The following is a 21,205-nucleotide window of genomic DNA, read 5'->3' on the forward strand; positions in this document are numbered from 1 at the left end:
CTAGAAGAAGTGCAAGAAAACCAGCACAAGCTACGGTAAGTTTTACAGATGTCCATTACATCCAAAATCACACTACCAATAAACGATGCCATAGATGCTCTGGAACCAGCAGAGAATAGTTGGCAGACCCCCCCGCAACCATACCACCTATCAGCAAAAGACCCAACAGGAAGTACTTTGTCCCAGCTAAAGGGATGGACTTTTTGTTCTCTCATCCACAACTGAATTCTGTTGTGATGGAAGCTGCTAATTATCACAACAAACAGCCCCAATTCTGGTCCACTCCACAGGACAAAGAACATAAATGATTAGATCTCTTAGACAGAAAAGTATACTCATCAGCTACACTCCAATTCTGGGTAGCCAATTATTTTGTCCTTTTAACCAAGTACAACTATGACAATTACTGTCAGCTGCAAGAATTCCTTGATGCCTTACTGGAGGAAAAATGTCCCCAGTTCAGTGCTCTCTTGAAGGAAGGACAGCAAATTGCCAGCACATCCCTACAGGCCTCGATGGATGTAGTGGTCACTGCGGCGAGAACAACTGCAGTTGCAATGCGCAGGGCTTCATGCTTGCAGTCGTCTGTAGTCTCCAAAGAGCTCCAACTCAAGGCAGAAGGTCTCCCCTTCGACCGGGAGAAACTCTTCTCTGTAAAAATGGACGACTTTCTTCATTCTATGAAGGACTCTAGGGCCACCTTGTGCACCTTAGGCATATACACGTCTCCTAACAAACGGCGTTGATACCAACCATACCAAAAGGGCAGAGACACTTCTTTCCACAGCCCACAACAATGGCAATTCGACCACAACAGAAATAAATTAAAAAAGACGGAGGACTCCTCAAACTCAGTCCATGTCTTCACAACCATCTACCACCAAACCACAATGTTGAAGTCTTGGTCGAGGGTCTGAACGACTTCCCCTGCAATACAGCTCTACCAGACACTCCTACCCCCACCTTTTGGCCATCGCCTGCGCATGTTTACCGTGCTTGGGCAGCAATAACAACGGACCAATGGGTACTGGAGATTATAATAGAATATCAGTGTTGGAAGGGACCTCAAGAGGTCATCTAGTCCAACCCCCTACTCAAAGCAGGACCAATCCCCAATTTTTGCCCCAGATCCCTAAATGGCCCCCTCAAGGATTGAACTCGCAACCCTGGGTTTAGCAGGCCAATGCTCAAACCACTGAGCTGTCCCTCCATCCCCTTCCTCTTCTTACCCCCTACCTATCTCCTTCCCTGTCCCTCTTCAGGGACTCTTCTCATGAACACCTCTTACAACAGGAAGTGAACCATCTCCTACAATTGGGTGCCGTGGAGCAAGTTCCAACTCAATACAAAGGGAAGGGTTTTTACTCCCATTATTTTCTCATCAAAAAAGAAAAATGGCAGATGGAGGCCCATCTTAGATCTTTGGAAACTTCACAAATTTTTGCAGAATCACAGATTCAGAATGGTCACACTGGCCACAATTATTCCAGCGTTAGACATGAGGGACTGGTTTTCAGCCCTCGGCCTCCAAGATGCTTCCTTTCATATTACCCTACATCCAGCACACAAACAATTTTTAAGATTCACAATAAGGGTCAACCATTACCAATACAGAGTACTACCGTTGGCCTTTCCGCTGCCCCTCGAGTCTTTTCAAAAACCCTCACTGTAGTGGTGGCCTACTTACAAAGAAGAGGAGTGATGATCTTCCTGTACCCTAGACTATTGTCTACTGAAAGGCACAACTCGAGAAGAAGTGACACACATGGTGCAGACGACCATCAAGCTGTTCCAGACACTAGGTTTGCAGATAAATATACAGAAATCTACACTGACCCCGGTGCAACAACTGGATTCATTAGGGCCTACCTTGACTCCACAAAGGTCAGGGTGCTGTTGCCCAGTCACAGATTCAGGAAAATAACCAACCTTATCTCAGCAGTCACTGGCAGCCTCAAACGTCCGCCAGAACCTGCCTACAGCAATTAGGTCACATGGCAGTCATGTTTGTGGTGACATACTAGACTGCATATGAGTTGCTTTCAGGGCTGGCTGAGCACTGTGTACGCTCCCTGCAAACACAGTCTAAACAAAAGTGACGGTACCCTCACAGGTCATTATGTCATTCAAGTGGTGCAGAGCAGCCACTTGATCATTGACTAACACCTCGATTGGATGCTATAAGATGGGCTTTCAGTTTCTGCAGAGGCCTCCTTTAGCAGGACGGTACTGCAGGCAATGGTCCAGATGTAACCTGGCCATTTGAGTAGTTCAGAAGCGGGGGAGGGGGAGGTCTTTCCTATTCCTTATGTTCACTTTTGTATCCCTCCCTACTCCTGTTCACTCAGTGTTGCTTCCCATATGCATCAGACTTCTGGAAGACACTGGGCTGCAGAATGGAAAATTTCTTACTCAATAATTCCCTTCTGCTAGCAATAGGTAAAAAATTTTCCATTGGGTAAAAAAATCATCCCTAACATAGCATGATTATAGTGTGTATATTTTAGCACTGAGTCTGTGATTTGTGTGCTATAGTTTAAGTGTAAAGTGTGTTTATGTAGTTAAGTTGAATACAAATATACAGAAAGACCTTTAAAAACAGATAACTTGAAGGGTGCTTTTTGGTTTTTACAAGTTAATAAATAACCAGCACTCAGTTGATGCCCCTGCATGCAAAAACCTTGAAAGGGCAGTGGAACCCCACAAAATTCCCCTTGTGGCGTTTCTACCTCATGATTTGATTGTTCTATGGAGTAGAATTCCCCCCCCCCCCACCACCATTGGTGAGGAGAGAATCTTCATGAAAACTGTTACATTATAGTAAATAACATGTTATCTTTATAATAGTTCCCTAACTGTGTGGCTTTTTTTCCCAGCAGGGTTGGGGTGAGCTTATGTATAATAGACCTACCCCTTCCCCTTTACATAGTTAGGGGATAGCTGTGCCTAGTTTATGGGGGGTAATTTGGGTCATACACTGGCCTGAATAAATGCAGATTGAGATATTTGTTAGCCTATCATGCAACTATTGCAAACATAAATTAGCAATCTACAGAATTGTCTGATAAGTGTTTGAAATGTAGTTGGGTTAAAGACTATTTAATATGAAGGAAATCCTGAGAAGCTGAAATGTTCATGTTCATTGCGATCATATGGATGTTCTAAAGGCAACAGCCAATCACAGTAGAGATTGTATACTTCAATTATTACACTATTGTACAGTTGTGAGTAACTGTATGGTATCACTGCCCTCAGATGATTTTTTTTAACATAATCTAGCACCTACAGGATCACTACGTAATCTTATTTAAGATATTGCATTATATCTATAACTATTTTGCTGATCCTTTTTATATAAAGTGATAATTCTACTCTTTGCATGTTACAGCATAGATGTTGATATTTGAATTTAATTTATTCAGGAACCTCAAGCATTGTATGATGAAATAAAAATTATTCCAATCTCAAAACTTGACAGAGCAATGTCTGAAAAAGTTGTTAAAAAATACATTGAAGATGAAATGGCAAGGTAAGATCTCTTTTTTGTAATGAAGAGGTTTTTACTTGCTAAGACCCTACTTTCCAGGTTTTTGTATTTCTTCCAAAATCATTAAAATCACTAATATTTAGAATGTAGCTCCATTACTCTTGATAATCTCATCAACTGCTGTAGTAGAAACAAAGATTTCTGAATTCTGAGCATAGTATGGAAGTAAGGAATGGAGGGAATGATTTTCAAAAACCTGCTTTCTAAACGTGCTTATGTATAAACTTCAGTTATATGCTGCTAAAGATCAAGTGTACTGTTCCTTTCTTAGAGAAAAAAAAAATCTTGTTTCTTTGTTAGATTTCCTGATAGGTTGTCAGTAACATGGCCTGAAGGAGATGAGCTGTTACCAAATGAGACCAAGCTTGCTGGTACACCAATAGGTATGTTTCTTTCCAGGTACTATTTTAATTTAATATGTTTTTTTTGCATATTATTCATTATAACTTTAAAAGAGAACATCTTGGGAACAAGAACCAACCAAATTTGTGTATTGCGTGTTTTAAAAACTAGTCGCTTTTGTTCCCTTATATACAGGAGCATTAAGAATTGAAATATTGAATAAGAAAGGCGAGGCAATGCAAAAACTTCCAGGTACAAGCCATGGAGGGTCAAAGAAACTGCTTGTTGAACTAAAAGTTATTTTACACTGTAAGTACACAACCCTGAAAGATTAAGAAATTATTCCTTTGTAGACTAATAAAGCAAGTTGCCTACGTATAGCTAGTTTAGAATTTGTTACCCCCATATACATTTAAGATAAGGACAAAATCTTGTCAGAACTGCACAATGATTCTCCAAAACTAGGTAAGCTATAAGTTTTAAGGAACTGACAGATGCCACCATGCCAAATGTTTAATGCCCTGATATTTTAAGTATGGCACTTTAAATGCTACATTATATATGTGGATGTGATATGGATTTCAGGTCATATGGATTTAGAATGTGAGAATAGTAAGGTGGAGTAAATGTTATCTTTAACATTAACAGTATGTATGGGGGAACACAAGGCTTATAGTTCACTCATGGACTTCTGGTTTTATCTATTATATAATGCCCTATTGATTTATTACCATTAAAATCCATTTAATGTATAAGTGGCAGAGGAAACTGGGAGCTACTTATACAAAAAGATGAAAGAGTTGTTGTTTGTTTAATGCTGTGTTGCAAAAAAATCTAGAGATCCCAGTCAGGATCCCATTGTGCTAGGGGCTGTACATATACATGTACAAACTGATGGTCTCTGGCCCAAGAGTTGAGACCTTTCCTAGCAGGATGTAGTGTATTGAAGGACATGCTACATCTCTTTAACTCATGGCATGACATTTTGCAATACACAGTATGTGATTAATGTGCATTTGAAAGTGTAACAGGATATGAGCATTTCGGCCTCTATGTAAATCATTCTTGAGCATACATGTGATATGATGGATGGCTTTAGCATTCTGGTGAGGAACAATGGCTGTAATGATCTAGGAAGACATTATTTACTGAGCATGAAGAACAGGGTGTATGGCAGACACAAAAATGTCTATAACACATGGATTTAATATCGCCATGTCTTATAGAAATCTGCCCTGGAAAATTTGTCCACAACTGGAACCGTAAAAATCAAGTTTTGCCAGCTTAGTTACATGGTAAGATCCACCAAAATTTGTAAGTTATTTCCTTGGATAGTAAAAAGAGTAAAATTTGTTACCAAATCCTGTCTATGCTAGAGAGTTGAACTGGTGGGATTGCGTAGGTGTAAACACCACCAGTGCAATACATTCACACTAGCCAGAGATTTTCATGCTAAAAAAATATGGTTTTGCCTCATTCCCCACAGTATTAGTTACACAACTGCAGATCTGCTACTCTCTAGGTAGGTATCCCATAGTTCTTAGAATAGTCCAGACATTGACCACAGACTGTGACTGAGTTGTCCTGGAGTTCTGGGATGAGCTGCAGAGACTTCAGGGTGAAGATGGAGACTTTCTGTAATTCTCTGCACATTCACTGTGTTAATCAGACATAAATAATGTAATTGTCTGGTAACACAGTGCCCCATCTGGGCTAAGTGTTATAACTACCATTGATCCCTGAGGCAAGAGGCTTGCCTCAAAGTAGATACTGAATGTTCCTCATAGGGGACCATGACGACAGAACAGATGCCAGAGCATTTATTGGTTTCCAGTCTCGCTGTCTATCTCTATATCTCCAGAGCTTAGGCCTGATATCCTTTCTCAGCCATGCTGCCTGGAATCATGAGGGCTTTTACAGTGGTGGGAGAGGTCTCCATTCTAGGCCTTTCTATAAGAGACTCAGTCTCAACAGAAGAGCCAGAGTTGATTGCTACAAATCTTAGCATTGACACCTCTTCAAGATCTTCATAGACCCAACATTTATTCCATTTCTAAACTATGAAATTACTATGCTCGGTGGTGTTTAGGTGAAGTGTTCCCACTGAACTTCTCTTTTTGAATATATTACTCCTGGGGGAATTCTGCTCCTCAAAATTAAAAATTCTGCAGATAGTATTTAAAAATTCTGCAAAATTCTGCATATTTTGTCAAAATAACACAATAAAATCACACAAGTTTCAATTATTTTGGTAATGTATTTCAAAATAGCTGTCAGCAAGTGTCTCTAACAAAACAGACAACAAAAAAGATTCAGGAAATTTTTTTTTGACAAATAGGTTAATTATTAGGCATATTAATACAGAACTTTGAGTAATAATTCATTTAAACTATAATACAGACACACATTTTCTGCACCCCTCAGAAGCAGTGCAAAAGCTTGGGAGAGTCAGGGGTAATGGAGGAGCTGAGGGAGAGGGAAGTAATTGCTGGGAAGGAGCCTAGGTGTGAACTTAGAGCTTGTTGGGTGTGGGTGAGAGAAGTATGGAACAAGTTTTTTTGGGGGGGATTGTTAGCCAGGGTTTGCATGGGGGAGGCTCCCTAACGCTAGCCTCCCTCATTCAGTCAGGCACATCTGCCCCTGACTCCGTGTGTCCCTGAACCCCTCCCCCCATCCACTTGTGTCCCTGCATGCCCACTCCCATTCAGCCCCCATCCCAGTCTGTCCCCCACTGACTAGTCCTTCTGAACCCTGGTCTGTGACCTCCAAGCAGCCCCATGTGCCCCACACTGTCCCCTAATATCCCGTGCCTCCTGACCTGGCTCCACGGGCAGGGTATTGTGAGGAACATAGCCTCTTCTCTTCCTTATCCACAGCTAGGATGCTTCCACCTGGAGCCGCTGCTCTCTGTTCTGATGCCCCAGCAGCCCTTGGTGGGCAAAAGGTGTAACTGCAGCACTTCTCAGCAGAATGTATTTTCTTCAGGGGAAGAAAAAATTCTGCGCGGTACATGAATTTTGCATGTAGGCAGTGGTGCAGAATTCTCCCAGGAGTAGTATATTTAGCACTCTTCAAGCAGCATCTGCACTGGTTCCTAGTCTTAGCTTAAATTTATGCTTCAATAATTTCTTCAAGGAGTAGTTCACTGAGGTGAAGTAGTCTCAAGGTGGTACTTGCCAAGGCACAAGTGTGCTGCACACTGAAGGGGACAGTATGCTGAGGCAAAATGTGCTAAAACACAGAGGAGAGAGCACCAGGGTATTGATGCAGAAAGGGCACTGACACAAGAAGCATTTTAAAGCACTGGGCAAAGATTTTGACATATCAGAAAGAACTGCACAAAAAAATTTGTTGGAGCAATGTGCTGAGGCAGCATAGTGACTCTAGAGGTCTTGGAGCACTGAAATCTGTGGAACAGTCAGACAATGAATTTAGACAGAAACGGGCAAGAAAATTAGGTTGTAATAGCAATGAGTAAGTCTGAAGTTTCAATAATCAAGAGATGGATTGCTGGCAAGGGAGATTGTCCTTCTGTAATGAAGATGGGACTGGTATAGAATGTGTGAGCAGTGGTATTATATGAGGGGCTGGTAGCATCACATGTTGTTAAGGTTTCCTGACACTTCCCAGTATAAGACCCTGATCTCAGTGGCTTATAAATTTGCCAAACTTTAACAATTTGGACTGGAAGTTTCCAAACTAGGTATCTGCCTCCGGCTGAATTGTTTTAATTTTTTTATTTTTGACAAAATATCAGCAAATGCAGCTCAGCCATTTCCAAGAACCAGGCTAGAGAAGAATAAATTTTGCCTCAGTTTAAAAAAATAATAATCTGGCAATCTTTTCTTTGAGAAGCACTAGTGCTGCTATGCTTTGGATCAGGGACTTGAAATTTGGCAAGGGGTGACTTTGCTGCCCCCAGGAAAATCCACCCAAATTTGGCCAAGTTTTAAGCCTTAGAAAAAATTCAGTTTGCACAAACTCAGGCATACTAAAGCTTTGCAGCTAAATTCATTGAAGCATGCTCCAGCCCAGGGCTGTAGGGGGCAGAGCAGAACTTTCCTTGCAGTTATGGCTCTGGGCCCGGGGTGCTGTGAGCTGAGCACTGAAACTAAGAGCAAGAAAACTCTGTGCTCAGTAACTCCCATGCTGGTGCCCAACCAGCATGGAAGAGGAAGCTGCCCAATTCAAATGCATTAGGGAATAGAGCTGGTTGGAGGTGCAGGAGACTCGGACTGGAGGCTGGCAGGGGGTTGGGGAGAGGGGAACTGGGAGCATGAGCTCTGGAGGGAAATGGGGTGGTGCAGGACAGAGAGACTGAGGTTGAATCAGGAACTGTGGGGAGACTGAGATGAGGAGCTGGGGTGAGGGATGATGCACTAAGATTAGATGAGGAGTCTGGGCGGGAGACTGGGATGAGGAGCCATTGGGCATGGGGAACTTGGGCAAGGGAAAGGAGGATGAGTGGAGGTCAGAGCAGGGAGAGACTAATTTGATGAGCTGGGAAGTGGAAAACTGGGACTGGCTGGGCAAGGAGAGTGAAACTGGAATGGGGAGTGGAGACTGGGATTGGGGAACAAGGATCTGGAGTGGGGTAGAGAAGGACTGGGGCACGGACAGTTGGGAGGGTATGGGGAAGAAAGGAGCCAAGTTTGGGGCAGAATGGACAGAAGAGTCTGTGATCTCTACAGCATGGTCTTTCCAAGCCCTGTAATTGAACCCAAAGTGCTGGAGCCTCTCAATTCTTCCGCTGTTAGCAAGCGTCTGTGAAACCCACTGGCAAAATTGTCTCTCTCATCCCCCTTTAGTGCTGGTTCACATACAGGATAACTACCTACTACTGCTCTCAATAACACAAGTGGCAGAGTTCTGTACAGTGAATCTAAGGGTTCCAACCCTTTTAATAATGCACATGGCTGTCAATGTGATGCCACATGATGGAATTTCTGGGGGGTTTTTTTGTTTGGTTTTTTTAACCTACAAAATAACATACAAACTACATTAAATGAACATTATTAGAGTTGCAAAATCAAGCACTGAAAAATTAGGAAATGTTTGTACAACCTTAATTGGCCCCCTTGTGAGTATGCATGATGATAGTCTTTCATCACATGATCAAGTATTGTTTTTCCCATCGGATCATTGCCTCGTTCAGTGAACAGGGTGAATCTACTCTCGGGATGAATCAGGGTTGTGTAGTAAAGGAGGCTGTTGTCTGTAAGACTCTGTCATAGTCTGGTTGGGAGGAGGGGGTCCAGACCAGTGAGGGATTGTGTTACTGCCTGCCCTGTAACCCTGAGTGCGTAACAATGCTTTTCTCCTGTAGCTGCCAACCTGGGTTGCTCACAACCAGCCTACCAGTATTCAGGTCACTCCCTGAGCATCTGTATGTAGCTGCAGCCCTAGTCCAGCAGCCCCAACCCCAGCAGCTGGCCAGTAACACACGAGTCGCACTCGGGCTTGCACCAATCTGGGTTACAATCAGCAAGATGACCCCAGTGCGCTCCCAGTCCCAAATTTCCCCAAAATCACATGCCCTGAAGTATCCAGCCCTCTTCGGGGCAGCTTAGAGAAATAATACATTTTGTTGCTCTTTTATAGAGACAAAACCACTTCACAGCTTATTAACTTAACTGGGGTAAATATACTCTTCTCTTTAAACACAGCATTGAGTTGCTTTATAGTAAAATCAATGTATTTTATTAATTTTTTATTAATATTAATTAAAAATTTATTAATAATAGGACATAGGTTAAGTGATGCTAAGTAAAAGCAATAAAGTTAGAAAGTTTTACAAGCAAAAGTGAAAACACATGTCTAAAATTCTGAAACTTAATCTAGCAAGATACAGGCTTTGTTCAAGATGGTTTCTCTCACCAGTCATTCTTTTTCTCAACCATGGTTGGCTTTCCCTCAGTCAGGACCTTCCACAAAAGTACAAGGTGCTGGCTTCCCTTGTCTTCCCATGTTCAAAATGTCTCCTGGTTTACTGAGTAAACCCCCAGATGGTACTACTGAGTTACTTTGGTGTTAGCCAACCTGGGAAATCAGGCAGGCATCTTTCAGGTGATTCTTCAAGTGATTGTCCACATTTCTGATGTGTATGTGTCCTGTACACTTTAGGGGTACCCACATTTACCCTGTTCCTAGGGTTCAAGGCGTAGCCCCACATTCTAGGGCACCCACCTTTACCATTCTATGGTCTCAGGTCGTAACCCTGTTGATTTAGGCATCCATCCTTACCCTTCCGTGGGCTCAGGGCGTAACCTTACACTCTGTGAGTTCGCAGAGCCTTTACCAGTGAAAGAGTCTTATACAGTAACAGCCTTAACCTCTATTTATTAACAATCACCAAAACAGAATGCACACACTAAGCATACACAATGCTCACCACTCCTAATAAGGCAGACAAACTTTTCCTGCTGGCCAGTCAGGATCATGTCATCCAGGAACTCCAGCTTCTGCATGATATAGTTGGCAGGGTGTTGAGGTCTGGCAACTCTGATCTTAGGGCTGTGCCCTGGAGTTGGTTCCAAAGAACTTCCTTTTGGACCCCAGTTTATATAGTGAAACTTGAGTCCTGCTTAGCTGTACCTCAACCAGTCATTTTACTAAGGTGATACACAAAAATTATTTGACCAATCCTAACATATTGGGAAACAATTCTTTACTCAATCATACTTTACCACTTTAGTTGATTTAAATCTTTAAAATTAATTATGCAACTGAAACAATCAAAGAACCAGACAGAGACCATACAGATAAACAGTAGAGAAGTAGGGGCCATAAAGGCAAAACAATAAAGAAGTAGAGATTTCACAGCCACAGCTGTTGATAAGTGATTCTTTGCCAGACAGAATGCTATCAAACAAAATTATCTTTAAACATCTTAAGATGTGTTTCTTTATCTGGTGATGGTGGGTACTATTAGGACAGAATCTCCTTCTTAACAGCCCAATATTACATTATTTTAATGTAATTGAGATGGAATGTGAGGATGTGACTTTCTGCTTCTTAGCTCATGGCTGCTGCTGTCCTAATGTGGCTTCAAAAAAAAAGACCTCAGACTTTATGCCCTGTGTCTGTGAGATTGGAATCTTTTGAGTAGCAGTGTCCATTGGACCCGTGCTTACACACCCTCCAGTGCCCTGTAGCAGATAGTAAGGTAGCATGAATGGTGGAGCAGCTGCAACAACAGTTCTCCAGTTTTTGTTTACTGCTTGTAGCTTCAGGATGGCACACCTGCAGTGTCTGTCTTTGTACACTCTGATTTATCTTTCTAGGTAGTTCTTTAGTTCTCGTAGCCTGGTGTCATTGTGTAAAACACACACACAGTAGATTTTAGAAGTCTTCAAGGCCACATGTTGCTCCTGCATTGGAACTCAGCCATGTCCAAGGGAATTCAAATCACCTGCATTCAAGTCTTGTCCCTCTTGTAAATCTGCTATTCATATCAGTGATGGACACTAAGTGTCTCTTCTACCCAGGAGCCGTGCATATGCTCTGCAAATGCTCTATATATTGCTCCTTTTTCAAAAAGGAACCATCAGGGCTTTGTTGGCCATGGAAGGTGAGAAAACTGCTCCACTGGACCAGACTACCACTGAGCACCCTGAGAAGATGTCACTCCACTCTCGTCTCTAGAGCCAGTTGAGCACGGAGGAAGTTCCATTCCTCCATCACATAGTTGTCCAGAACCTCCTTCATTTTTTCAGATCAAGAAAGAGAAGACTGAATGAACTCACAGTCTGACTAGAGATATAAATCTCCCTGTCCAGCCCTGAGCAGATCCAACTTAGGAGGTAGTCCAAAGCCCAGATGGGGTCTTGCTGATGGCTTGGCACTGGTCTCTGTTTGGCCTCAGTACAGACTTTGGAAGCAGAGTCCCAGCAACTGAGCGTTAAAGCATCAATTGCTTCGGTGTCAGGCAGTCAAGCCAGCCATTTGGTCAAGTAGTCTCCATTGTCTACATGTTCTCTCTGAGGAGTCTTCTAGGATGGCCTTTGGAAAAGTGGATTCCCTTTAATGGGCGATCAGCATGTCTAGCTGCTCCATTATTGTGCCTGAAAGGCTGGTTGTGGATGTTCCCAATCTCACAACATATTTCAGTAATATATACAGCAATACCTCACATATAATGATATCACATACAATCCAACAGAATATTAGTGTTCAACAGTTCAAGACTTTTAAAATGATATAAGGCATATTTTGTCCAAAACACATATTTATGATAGTGGTGAATATGGGGGTTCCAGGGTGCTGCTTTGAGGTACAGAGTGACACAACTCCATTCTTTCACAGGTGGGGGCACTCAAATTTAGACCTGTTTTGTATTTGACCTGAACAACAAATGCTGCAGATTCTGCTCTGTAGGGAGAACCGGTTCTGGCTATGCTAGACGGCAGTGGAGAGGAGCGGCAGTGCTGGCTGGCCCTCTGCCCGGCCCTCTGCCCTTCAGGTTTGGCCCTGCAACCTCTGTCAGGATCTGACTGCTGTGCGCCACTCACTCTGTTTTGGTCAGGCTGCACCCATCATGACAGCGGGGCTGAGGGGCCAAACCTGAGTGGGCAGTGGGGTGGCCAGAGCTGCTGCTCTTTGCCATTGCCTATCGGAGGGTCCAATGCAGGTGACTTGATGCCCCTGCCAGTGGTGTACACAAATGTGTAACATGTGTAAGGCTGTGGTGATGCTGTACCTTCCAATTCCTTTGATACTGTGAGAGTCCTCAAAAAAATCAGATAGGATTTAGCCCTAATGATAATGGTATCTTCTGCCTGGCCCAGGGAGTTTTGGTATTCCAACCTCATGAACCTGTCAGCATGAACCTGATCACCCTCCCAACACACCCAAATGTGATCTCATAATTGGAGGGACAAGTTCTACATCCAGATTTAGCGTCCCTCCATTTCATAATCTGGATGTTGGCTGGCTGACTTCTGTTGACAGTGGATTATGTTCTTTATCAGTTCAAAACATCTGGAAACCAAGCATCCTAGAACAAAGAGAACTAGCCTTAGTGGTATTCTTTATGAACTTTTATACCTTGATAAAGTATCCTCAGATGTCCAGATTAATCAGAAAGGGCAGACTAGAAAAAACATTACCTCCAAAAGACAAATTAAGGAGTTAATACCTCTTTGTATAAGAGTCACATTGCAGTTCTCATGAGAAAAAGGCTATTCTTGTAACTCCAGAAACATTTTGCTTCAGAAAATAAATCTACCAAATAAATTCTGTGTTTCAGAAAATAAATCTACCATCACTTTTTTCCAAACATTTTTCCAAGCATTCTTTCTGGGAAAACAAAGTTAGGGCATAAGTGAACATCCCTAGAATATTAGAGACTGTTACAACCATATAGAGTACACACACTATCTGTATTAGTCCAAAATACCAGGGCCTTAGGGCCTCAAAGGCAAGATGTTAAAATCTTGCATCAGTTGTTATGGTAGGCAACAGGGAAATATTCTCAGAGGGAATCAGGGTTCCTTCTGCAAGATCTGTAGTAACTTTGTGGATAGAAAATATCTGAGCCTCAGCTGAGGAATTTTAACAAGTAGATTTCCATTTTTCTTCAGAAGCATCCTTTCTAAAGAAGGTGCTACCGGGTTAGTTCCCAGATCATTTTCTCAAATCACATGTCTTTACTGTATAGAGGGGAGCTTTTATTTCTGCCTATTTTGCTCTAATGATGATAATTAAATTCTGCTGTATCCTTTTGCCCCTATTTCTGTGATTCAGTGCTCACTACTTTCTATTTATTATGACTGAGGAGAGAAGCTGTGCAGCAGAATGAGAAATTTCATATTTGATCATTTTCTTTCAGTTTTTAGCTTCTCTTGTCATTCAGATCTGCCTGGAATACAATTTGTAATAATTTGGGAATTTTTCTCTGAAAGGAGACATAAATATAAACTTACCTGAAAGTTGGATAATATATTCCCAAGTCTTAATGCTAATTACAGTTTATTGGAATGTTCAAATAGCTTTTGGAAAATCTCTTCTGGTGGTCTGAGGGGAAAGGCGGGGATGGGAACAGAGGTTAGCTTCAGAGTCCAAGCAACAGTGATGTACCACCTCTGAATTCCACAGGTCAGAGGCATTATCCATTTGTTACAAATGAGGAAAGAAGCTGCTAAAAGAAGATTATCAGTCAAGAAACTTTTCAGTCTCCCATCATAGAACAAATGTTACCAGTTTCAGGTTTTTAACACAGTCCTGGTTTTGGAGACCAGCATTTTTCCATTCATAGAATCATAGAATATCAGGGTTGAAGGGACCTCAGGAGGTCATCTAGTCCAACCTCCTGCTCAAAGCAGGACCAGTCCCCAACTAAATCATCCCAGCCAGGGCTTTGTCAAGCCTGACCTTAAAAACTTCTAAGGAAGGAGATTCTACCACCTCCCTAGGTAATGCATTCCAGTGTTTCACCACTCTCCTAGTGAAAAAGTTTTTCCTAATAATCCAACCTAAACCTTCCCCACTGCAACTTGAGACCATTACTCCTTGTTCTGTCGTCTGCTGCCACTGAGAACAGTCTAGATCCATCCTCTTTGGAACCCCATTTCAGATAGTTGAAAGCAGCTATCCAATCCCCCCTCAGTCTTCTCTTCCGCAGACTAAACAATCCCAGTTCCCTCAGCTTCTCCTCATGAGTCATGTGTTCTAGTCCCCTCATAATTTTTGTTGCCCTCCGCTAGACGTTTTCCACTTTTCCACATCCTTCTTGTAGTGTGGGGCCCAAAACTGGACACAGTACTCCAGATGAGGCCTCACCAATGTCGAATAGAGGGGAACGATCACGTCCCTCGATCTGCTGGCAATGCCCCTACTTATACATCCCAAAATGCCATTGGCCTTCTTGGCAACAAGGGCACACTGTTGACTCATATCCAGCTTCTCGTCCACTGTAACCTCTAGGTCCTTTTCCGCAGAACTGCTGCCTAGCCATTCGGTCCCTAGTCTGTAGTGGTGCATTGGATTCTTCCATCCTAAGTGCAGGACTCTGCACTTGTCCTTGTTGAACCTCATCAGATTTCTTTTGGCCCAATCCTCTAATTTGTCTAGGTCCCTCTGTATCCTATCACTACCCTCCAGCGTATCTACCTCTCCTCCCAGTGTAGACTCATCTGCAAACTTGCTGAGAGTTCAATACACACCATCCTCCAGATCATTTATGAAGATATTGAACAAAACCGGCAGCAGGACTGACCCTTGGGGTACTCCACTTGATACCAGCTGCCAACTAGACATGGAGCCATTGATCACTACCCATTGAGCCTGACAATCTAGCCAATTTTCTATCCACCTTATAGTGCATTCATCCAGCCCATACTACTTTAACTTGCTGGCAAGAATACTGTGGGAGACCATGTCAAAAGCTTTGCTAATGTCAAGGAACAACACGTCCACTGTTTTCCCCTCATCCACAGAGCCAGTTGTCTAGTCATAGAAGGCAGTTAGATTAGTCAGGCATGACTTGCCCTTGGTGAATCTATGCTGATTGTTCCTGATCACTTTCCTCCCATGTAAGTGCTTCAGAATTGATTCCTTGAGGACCTGCTCCATGATTTTTCCAGGGACTGAGGTGAGGCTGACTGGCCTGTAGTTCCCAGGATCTTCCTTCTTCCCTTTTTTAAGGATGGGCACGACATTAGCCTTTTTCCAGTCGTCCGGGACTTTTCCCAGTCGCCATGAGTTTTCAAAGATAATGGCCAATGGTTCTGCAATCGCATCTGCCAACTCCTTTAGCACTCTCAGATGCAGCGCATCTGGCCCCATGGACTTGTGCTCATCCAGCTTTTCTAAATAGTCCCAAACCACTTCTTTCACCACAGAGGGCTGGTCAACTCCTCCCCATGCTGTGCTGCCCAGTGCAGTAGTCTGGGAGCTGACCTTGTTCATGAAGACAAAGGCAAAAAAAGCATTGAGTACATTAGCTTTTTCCACATCCTCTGTCACTAGATTGCCTTCCTCATTCAGTAAGGGGCCCAAACTTTTCTTGACTTTCTTCTTGTTGCTAACATACCTGAAGAAACCCTTCTTGTTACTCTTAACCTCTCTTGCTAGCTGCAACTCCAGATGTGATTTGGCCTTCCTGATTTCACTCCTGCATGCCCGAGCAATATTTTTATATTCCTCCCTAGTCATTTGTCCAATCTTCCACTTCTTGGAAGCTTCTTTTTTGTGTTTAAGATCACCAAGGATTTCACTGTTAAGCCAAGCTGGTCGCCTGCCATATTTACTATTCTTTCTACACATCGGGATGGTTTGTCCCTGTAACCTCAATAAGGATTCTTTAAAATACAGCCAGCTCTCCTGGACTCCTTTCCCCCTCATGCTATTCTCCCAGGGGATCCTGCCCATCAGTTCCCTGAGGGAGTCAAAGTCTGCTTTTCTGAAGTCCAGGGTCCGTATTCTGCTGCTCTCCTTTCTTCCCTGTGTCAGGACCCTGAACTCGACCATCTCATGGTCACTGCCTCCCAGGTTCCCATCCACTTTTCCTTCCCCTACTAATTCTTCCCGGTTTGTGAGCAGCATTCAGACTCTTCCTTTTTGCTACAGCAGCTGCATGTATTGCCTCGCCCTGGATCACCTTCTCCTTGCCTAGAGTAGAGTAGTGTGTCTGCACAGAATTATTAGTCATATTGTACAGATGGGGAACTAGAGGTAGAGAGGGGAAGTGACTTGCCAAAAGTGCTTTCTTTCAGTTGTTAATCTTGCACTACAACTAAATGATCAAATTTGCGCTAGCAATAGCTGGTGATACTTCTCAATAGGATATTCAGAATTTATTTGAGAATTACCAATTTCTCAGTGTTGGTGACTGCCAAAAAAAAAAAATCATAATGGTTTATTTTTGTACACTATCTCCCAAGATTCATTACTAGTAAAAATTTATTTAACTCAGTAGTTTAAAAATTGTGAACAAAAGAACAAATAAACTTAGGACAAAGCCGCCTTTGGCAGCCATTTCAAAACATGCATGTAGTTTGGTGCAAAACATGTGAATAAAGAATCTAATTGTAATGTCGTGTAAGAATTTGAAATACCCACATTAAATTGCAATCTAATTTCAGACAGGATGAATGAAATAATGGCGTGTTGTACTGAGAGACAGTTTTATTTCTTCCCATAAGATGCTCTCCTCCCTTGGTTCTTCCTTGATTTATTCTGTTTTGTCTGATTTTTATTGCTTAGTTTTGCTACATCTATACTCTGTATTTACTAAGTCATAAATTCCTCGATTTTTGAATAATAAAAATAAATTCAAGCCCCCTGAGATGAAGGTGTGAATGAGTGATACATGGGCAAAATTTACATTGGTATGTATGTATGGAATACTAAGTTAGAAGATGTAAAACTTTAGTAATTAAAAAAAAAAAAAGGTTTTGGATGTGCCCTCTTACTACGGCAAGGATTCCATAGAAAAAGAGGAGGCAACCTGGGAGAGGGGAGGATAGATGTTTTTGTACTGTCTTTTAATTGGTTTTAGTTTTTTCTACCCAATTGCTCCTATTTTAGTCTATTTAATAGTAAGTCACTTGTGAAAGTGGCTAAAAAAGCACAGTTGTTTATAAAGCACTTCTGAGTATCTGTGTGGGACACAGCATAACTAGAGGGGTATAAAAGTGGGCTTCCACGGTTACTGCTTTCTCATAAATGTATGCTTCTAGTGGCAAGAATTTGGCAGTGAGAGAGTTTACCTGCAATCAATGTGATAAATTGATCAATTGAATTCAAACTCTTGTCTCTCTCTTTTTTTAAATTTAAAAATATGGTGTGTGTGGGTATTTGTAATAGGTATAATTAGTTCCTAGAACAATAAAGATTATAGCAAATCTAAATTTATGTAGCTGAATGATCCCTTTTTCTGTTCAAGCTCCTGTTGGGAATAAGGAAATCATTTCTCACATTAGTCAACATGGGGGTAAATGGCCTTACTGGTTTAAAAAAATGGGTGAGTTTGTCTTTAAAATATTACCTTCAGTTTATCTATATTTTGGAAATTTTTCTTTTTAACTTTATTTTTATCTGACCCTATCTAGAAAATATTCACAAACTTGGGAGCTACACACTGAAACTACAAGTGGTGTTGAATGAAAGTAATGCAGACACCTATGCAGGAAGGCCTCTACCATCTAAAATATTTAAATTTAATGTTGTAGGTAAGGAAAATTCAAACTATTCCAATTTTTTTCAATTAGATCCTTCACAAATGCTCAGTTCTTACTTTTGACTCACTATATTAAACGTGTCTTGGGTTCAGCTTCAAAATAAATTCAGTTTTGGTTAAGTGTAGGAATGATACCTTCAGCAAAGAGAAAGTGGTGTTTGAAGGCCAAAGTGTAGCTTCACAGAGGAACTTCGGCACCTAACTGCCACTTGAGGTACCTGAATTCCAGAATCCGGCCGCACTGGGATTCACAGAACCCTGCTCAGCTGCCCCAGAACCCTGTAAACCCCTACATTTGTTCAATACCTAAATTTTTGCAGTTAAAGTTCCCTAAGTACCTATGTTTCTGCTTCTGACATGTGCACTACAGCCCTCGGACAGGCATCTGGGTGCCTGAGCCCAGAGCGATTCACAAATCGGGAAGATCAGGCCATTCTTCCATCTTGCCTGTGGGGCCTGATCTAGTAACCATGATCAGAGCCTGCTTACTGAATTGAGCCCTTGTAGGCAAGCTTATGCTAAAGGGCTGTGGGACAGGGTTATGGAGAGGAGAGCCTCCCTCATAACTTTTATCCCAGTAGTTAGGGTACTCACCTGAGATATGAGAGACCTCTGGTTCAAGTTCCTCCTCTACCTGAAGGGGAAAAGAGATTTGAACTGGGATTTGCTACCTCTCAGGTGAGTACCGTAGCCACTGGGCTATGGGATAGTCTTGTGTCTGGGGCTCCTTCTGTCTCTCTGATTGAAGTTCTAGTTTGGATAAGTAATGAGTGATTTGAGCAGCGGGACTGGATCCTGGGTCTCCCACCTCCCAAGTGAGTGCTCTAACCACTAGGCTATAGAGTCATTTTCATGCTTGCTTGCTCACTTTCTCTCCCTCCTCTAGCTCTAGCCCAGTCACTCTTTCATTATTTATTCACAGTGGAACAGCTTCAACAGAAGAGATTGAGGGAGCTCCACATCAGAATATCCCATAGCACAGTGGCTAGGACACTCACCTCAGATGTGGAAGATCTCTGTTCAAATGCCTTCTCCCTCTCAGGTGGAGGGGGGACTTGAACCTGGGTCTCCCACATCCCATGTAAGTAACCCAACCATTGGGCTAAAAGTTATGAGGGTGGTTCCTCCTATGCCCCCTGGCTTCTTGCCACAAAGCCATAGGTAACTAATGCCAAGAGAAGGTTTGCATCTGAGAATTCTCTGCAAAGGGAGGTGCCTCTCTGGAGCCCAGACTTGGGCTCCTATCTCTGAGGCAGGGGCAAGGCTTCACATACACCCTCTTTTGGCATCTCCCATTGGCTAGTTTAAGGGGGAGCGGCCTAGCATGCTGGCTTTTGTGAATCCCATTCTGATATGCCTATCTCTCCCCATTCATTGTATAGGAAGCCAAATACCAAACTCAGGCTTTGTGAATCCCAGTGATTTTCTAGGTGCCTAAAAGTTAGGTGTGGTAATGCTCTGCCTCACCATGCCTAAGTTCCTTTGTGAATCTAGCCGAGGTATCAAGTGGTTAGAGCAGGAAAGAGCCTGATGCCTGCCGATCCACCATCTATGGCAGATCAGATGATTGCTTTGTGTCTTAGTCAGCCTCACAAAAAAAAGTAGGATTTTGATATAAGCTAAAAGCTACCCTTGAACTGAACTTCCCTAAAATGTTTATAAAAGAAAAAACAGAATTTCTCTCTTTAGTAGATTTGAATGTAGGGTACTCACTCGACTAGATTTGGGAACTTTTTCATAATTTCATCTTGCTGACTAATCCTACTCTTTTATAAAACTTGGAAAAATTGGCTGACTTTACAATACATTTGAAAAAAAAGTATATATGATACAGAAATTGACTAATGAACCCAAATATGAGTTCATACAACCTAAAATATTTCAATGTGTATTACAGTCTAATTCATCTATATTTTTACTGTTATATTACAAGAAAAATGTTACTGAACATCAAATACATCAGTGCGTATTCAGAATATAGATAACTTTGTATAACTAGTTGGAAGATACAGTTGCCTTTGAATATAGTAAAGCAAACTACCAGAAAGAAAACAGCATTTTCCACTACACTTGATGTTAAATAATTCATTATTTGTCCCTTCAATATACTCTGATACATCTATATTTGCTCTAAAACCAGTATATGGTGGGTCAAGTGTTTCAAAGAGAGTTAGCTGATTCTGATTTTAGTGACAATGTGGAGCACGTCTGCTATAGTTGTATCATGTACTTCAGCCACAATGTTACTGGCTTTTTAATGAGAGGGTAAGAGAAATGGAACTGCTTCAACTCCTTCAGAAGTTGCCTGGCCCTCTGGTGCAGCAGTTGGGAGAATATTACCTCCGACAAATAAATTTTGGAGATTATTTCAAAGGGTTACACCTTTCAGTATATGTCCAGCCCCTATTCCCACCCTCCTTCCCCATCCCTCTTCATGGACCCTTGTCACAAGATCTACTGTGCCACAAAATGGATTGTCTGTTATGCTTAGGGGCCACAGAACCGGTCCCGGTGCATCTCAGGGGCAAGGGATTTTACTCCAGGTATTTTCTGATCCCCTAAGCGAAGGGGGAGGTTGGAGGCCCATTCTAGATCTAAGAGCATTAAACAAATGCGTGACGGCACAGAAGTGCTAGATGGTCATGCTAGCAGCCATTATTCTAGCTATAGAGCCAGGAGATTAGTTGTTGGCCCTCTACCTCAAGATGCCTACTTCCACATTTCAGTACGATTTTCACACAGGAGATTCATACAGCTTACCTTCAGGCAGGACCATTATCAGTACAGGGTGCAGATGAGAGGCCGAATGTCCTCGTTACTGCTCCAGGGTTGGCCTGGGAAAATATTCCATGGGAGAAGCCCTCATCCTCTAATGGGACAGGGACCTCTTGTATGCCTTTTTCTCTTCTATCCAAGGTTCTGTTGATAATTCGACTGGGCAAAGCAATTTATTTTAAGATAGTTAGCTCCCCAGTAGACTTGATTCCAATTTACAGAGCTCTCTGTTTGTACTGCGTAGAGTCCATGGCAAAGATTTTTAGAAGTGGCCAGTGATTTTTGGGTGCTTTGACTTTTTCAAGCACGTTTTCTCAAAACGTGGGGTGGGGTGGGGGGGCTTATTTCCAAAGCATTGGTGT

General features: G+C 42.3%; 1 protein-coding gene across 9 annotated transcripts in view; it reads left to right on the forward strand.

The window, feature by feature from the left end:
- Nucleotides 1–21,205, forward strand: part of SMCHD1 (structural maintenance of chromosomes flexible hinge domain containing 1) — a 182,618-nt gene that overhangs the window by 40,528 nt on the left and 120,885 nt on the right. For all 9 annotated transcript variants that reach the window (XR_012157252.1, XR_012157253.1, XM_073331462.1 and 6 more), the window contains 5 exons: nucleotides 3,423–3,529; nucleotides 3,848–3,930; nucleotides 4,085–4,198; nucleotides 17,775–17,852; nucleotides 17,941–18,060. Coding sequence is in view for 7 of the 9 variants with exons in the window: in XM_073331462.1 (XP_073187563.1) it covers nucleotides 3,423–3,529; nucleotides 3,848–3,930; nucleotides 4,085–4,198; nucleotides 17,775–17,852; nucleotides 17,941–18,060 (502 nt within the window). In the remaining 2 variants the exon portion in view is untranslated. The remainder of the gene's footprint in view (nucleotides 1–3,422; nucleotides 3,530–3,847; nucleotides 3,931–4,084; nucleotides 4,199–17,774; nucleotides 17,853–17,940; nucleotides 18,061–21,205) is intronic.

This window comes from Lepidochelys kempii, chromosome 2 (genome assembly GCF_965140265.1).
Source record: "Lepidochelys kempii isolate rLepKem1 chromosome 2, rLepKem1.hap2, whole genome shotgun sequence".
NCBI classification, from domain to species: domain Eukaryota; kingdom Metazoa; phylum Chordata; order Testudines; family Cheloniidae; genus Lepidochelys; species Lepidochelys kempii.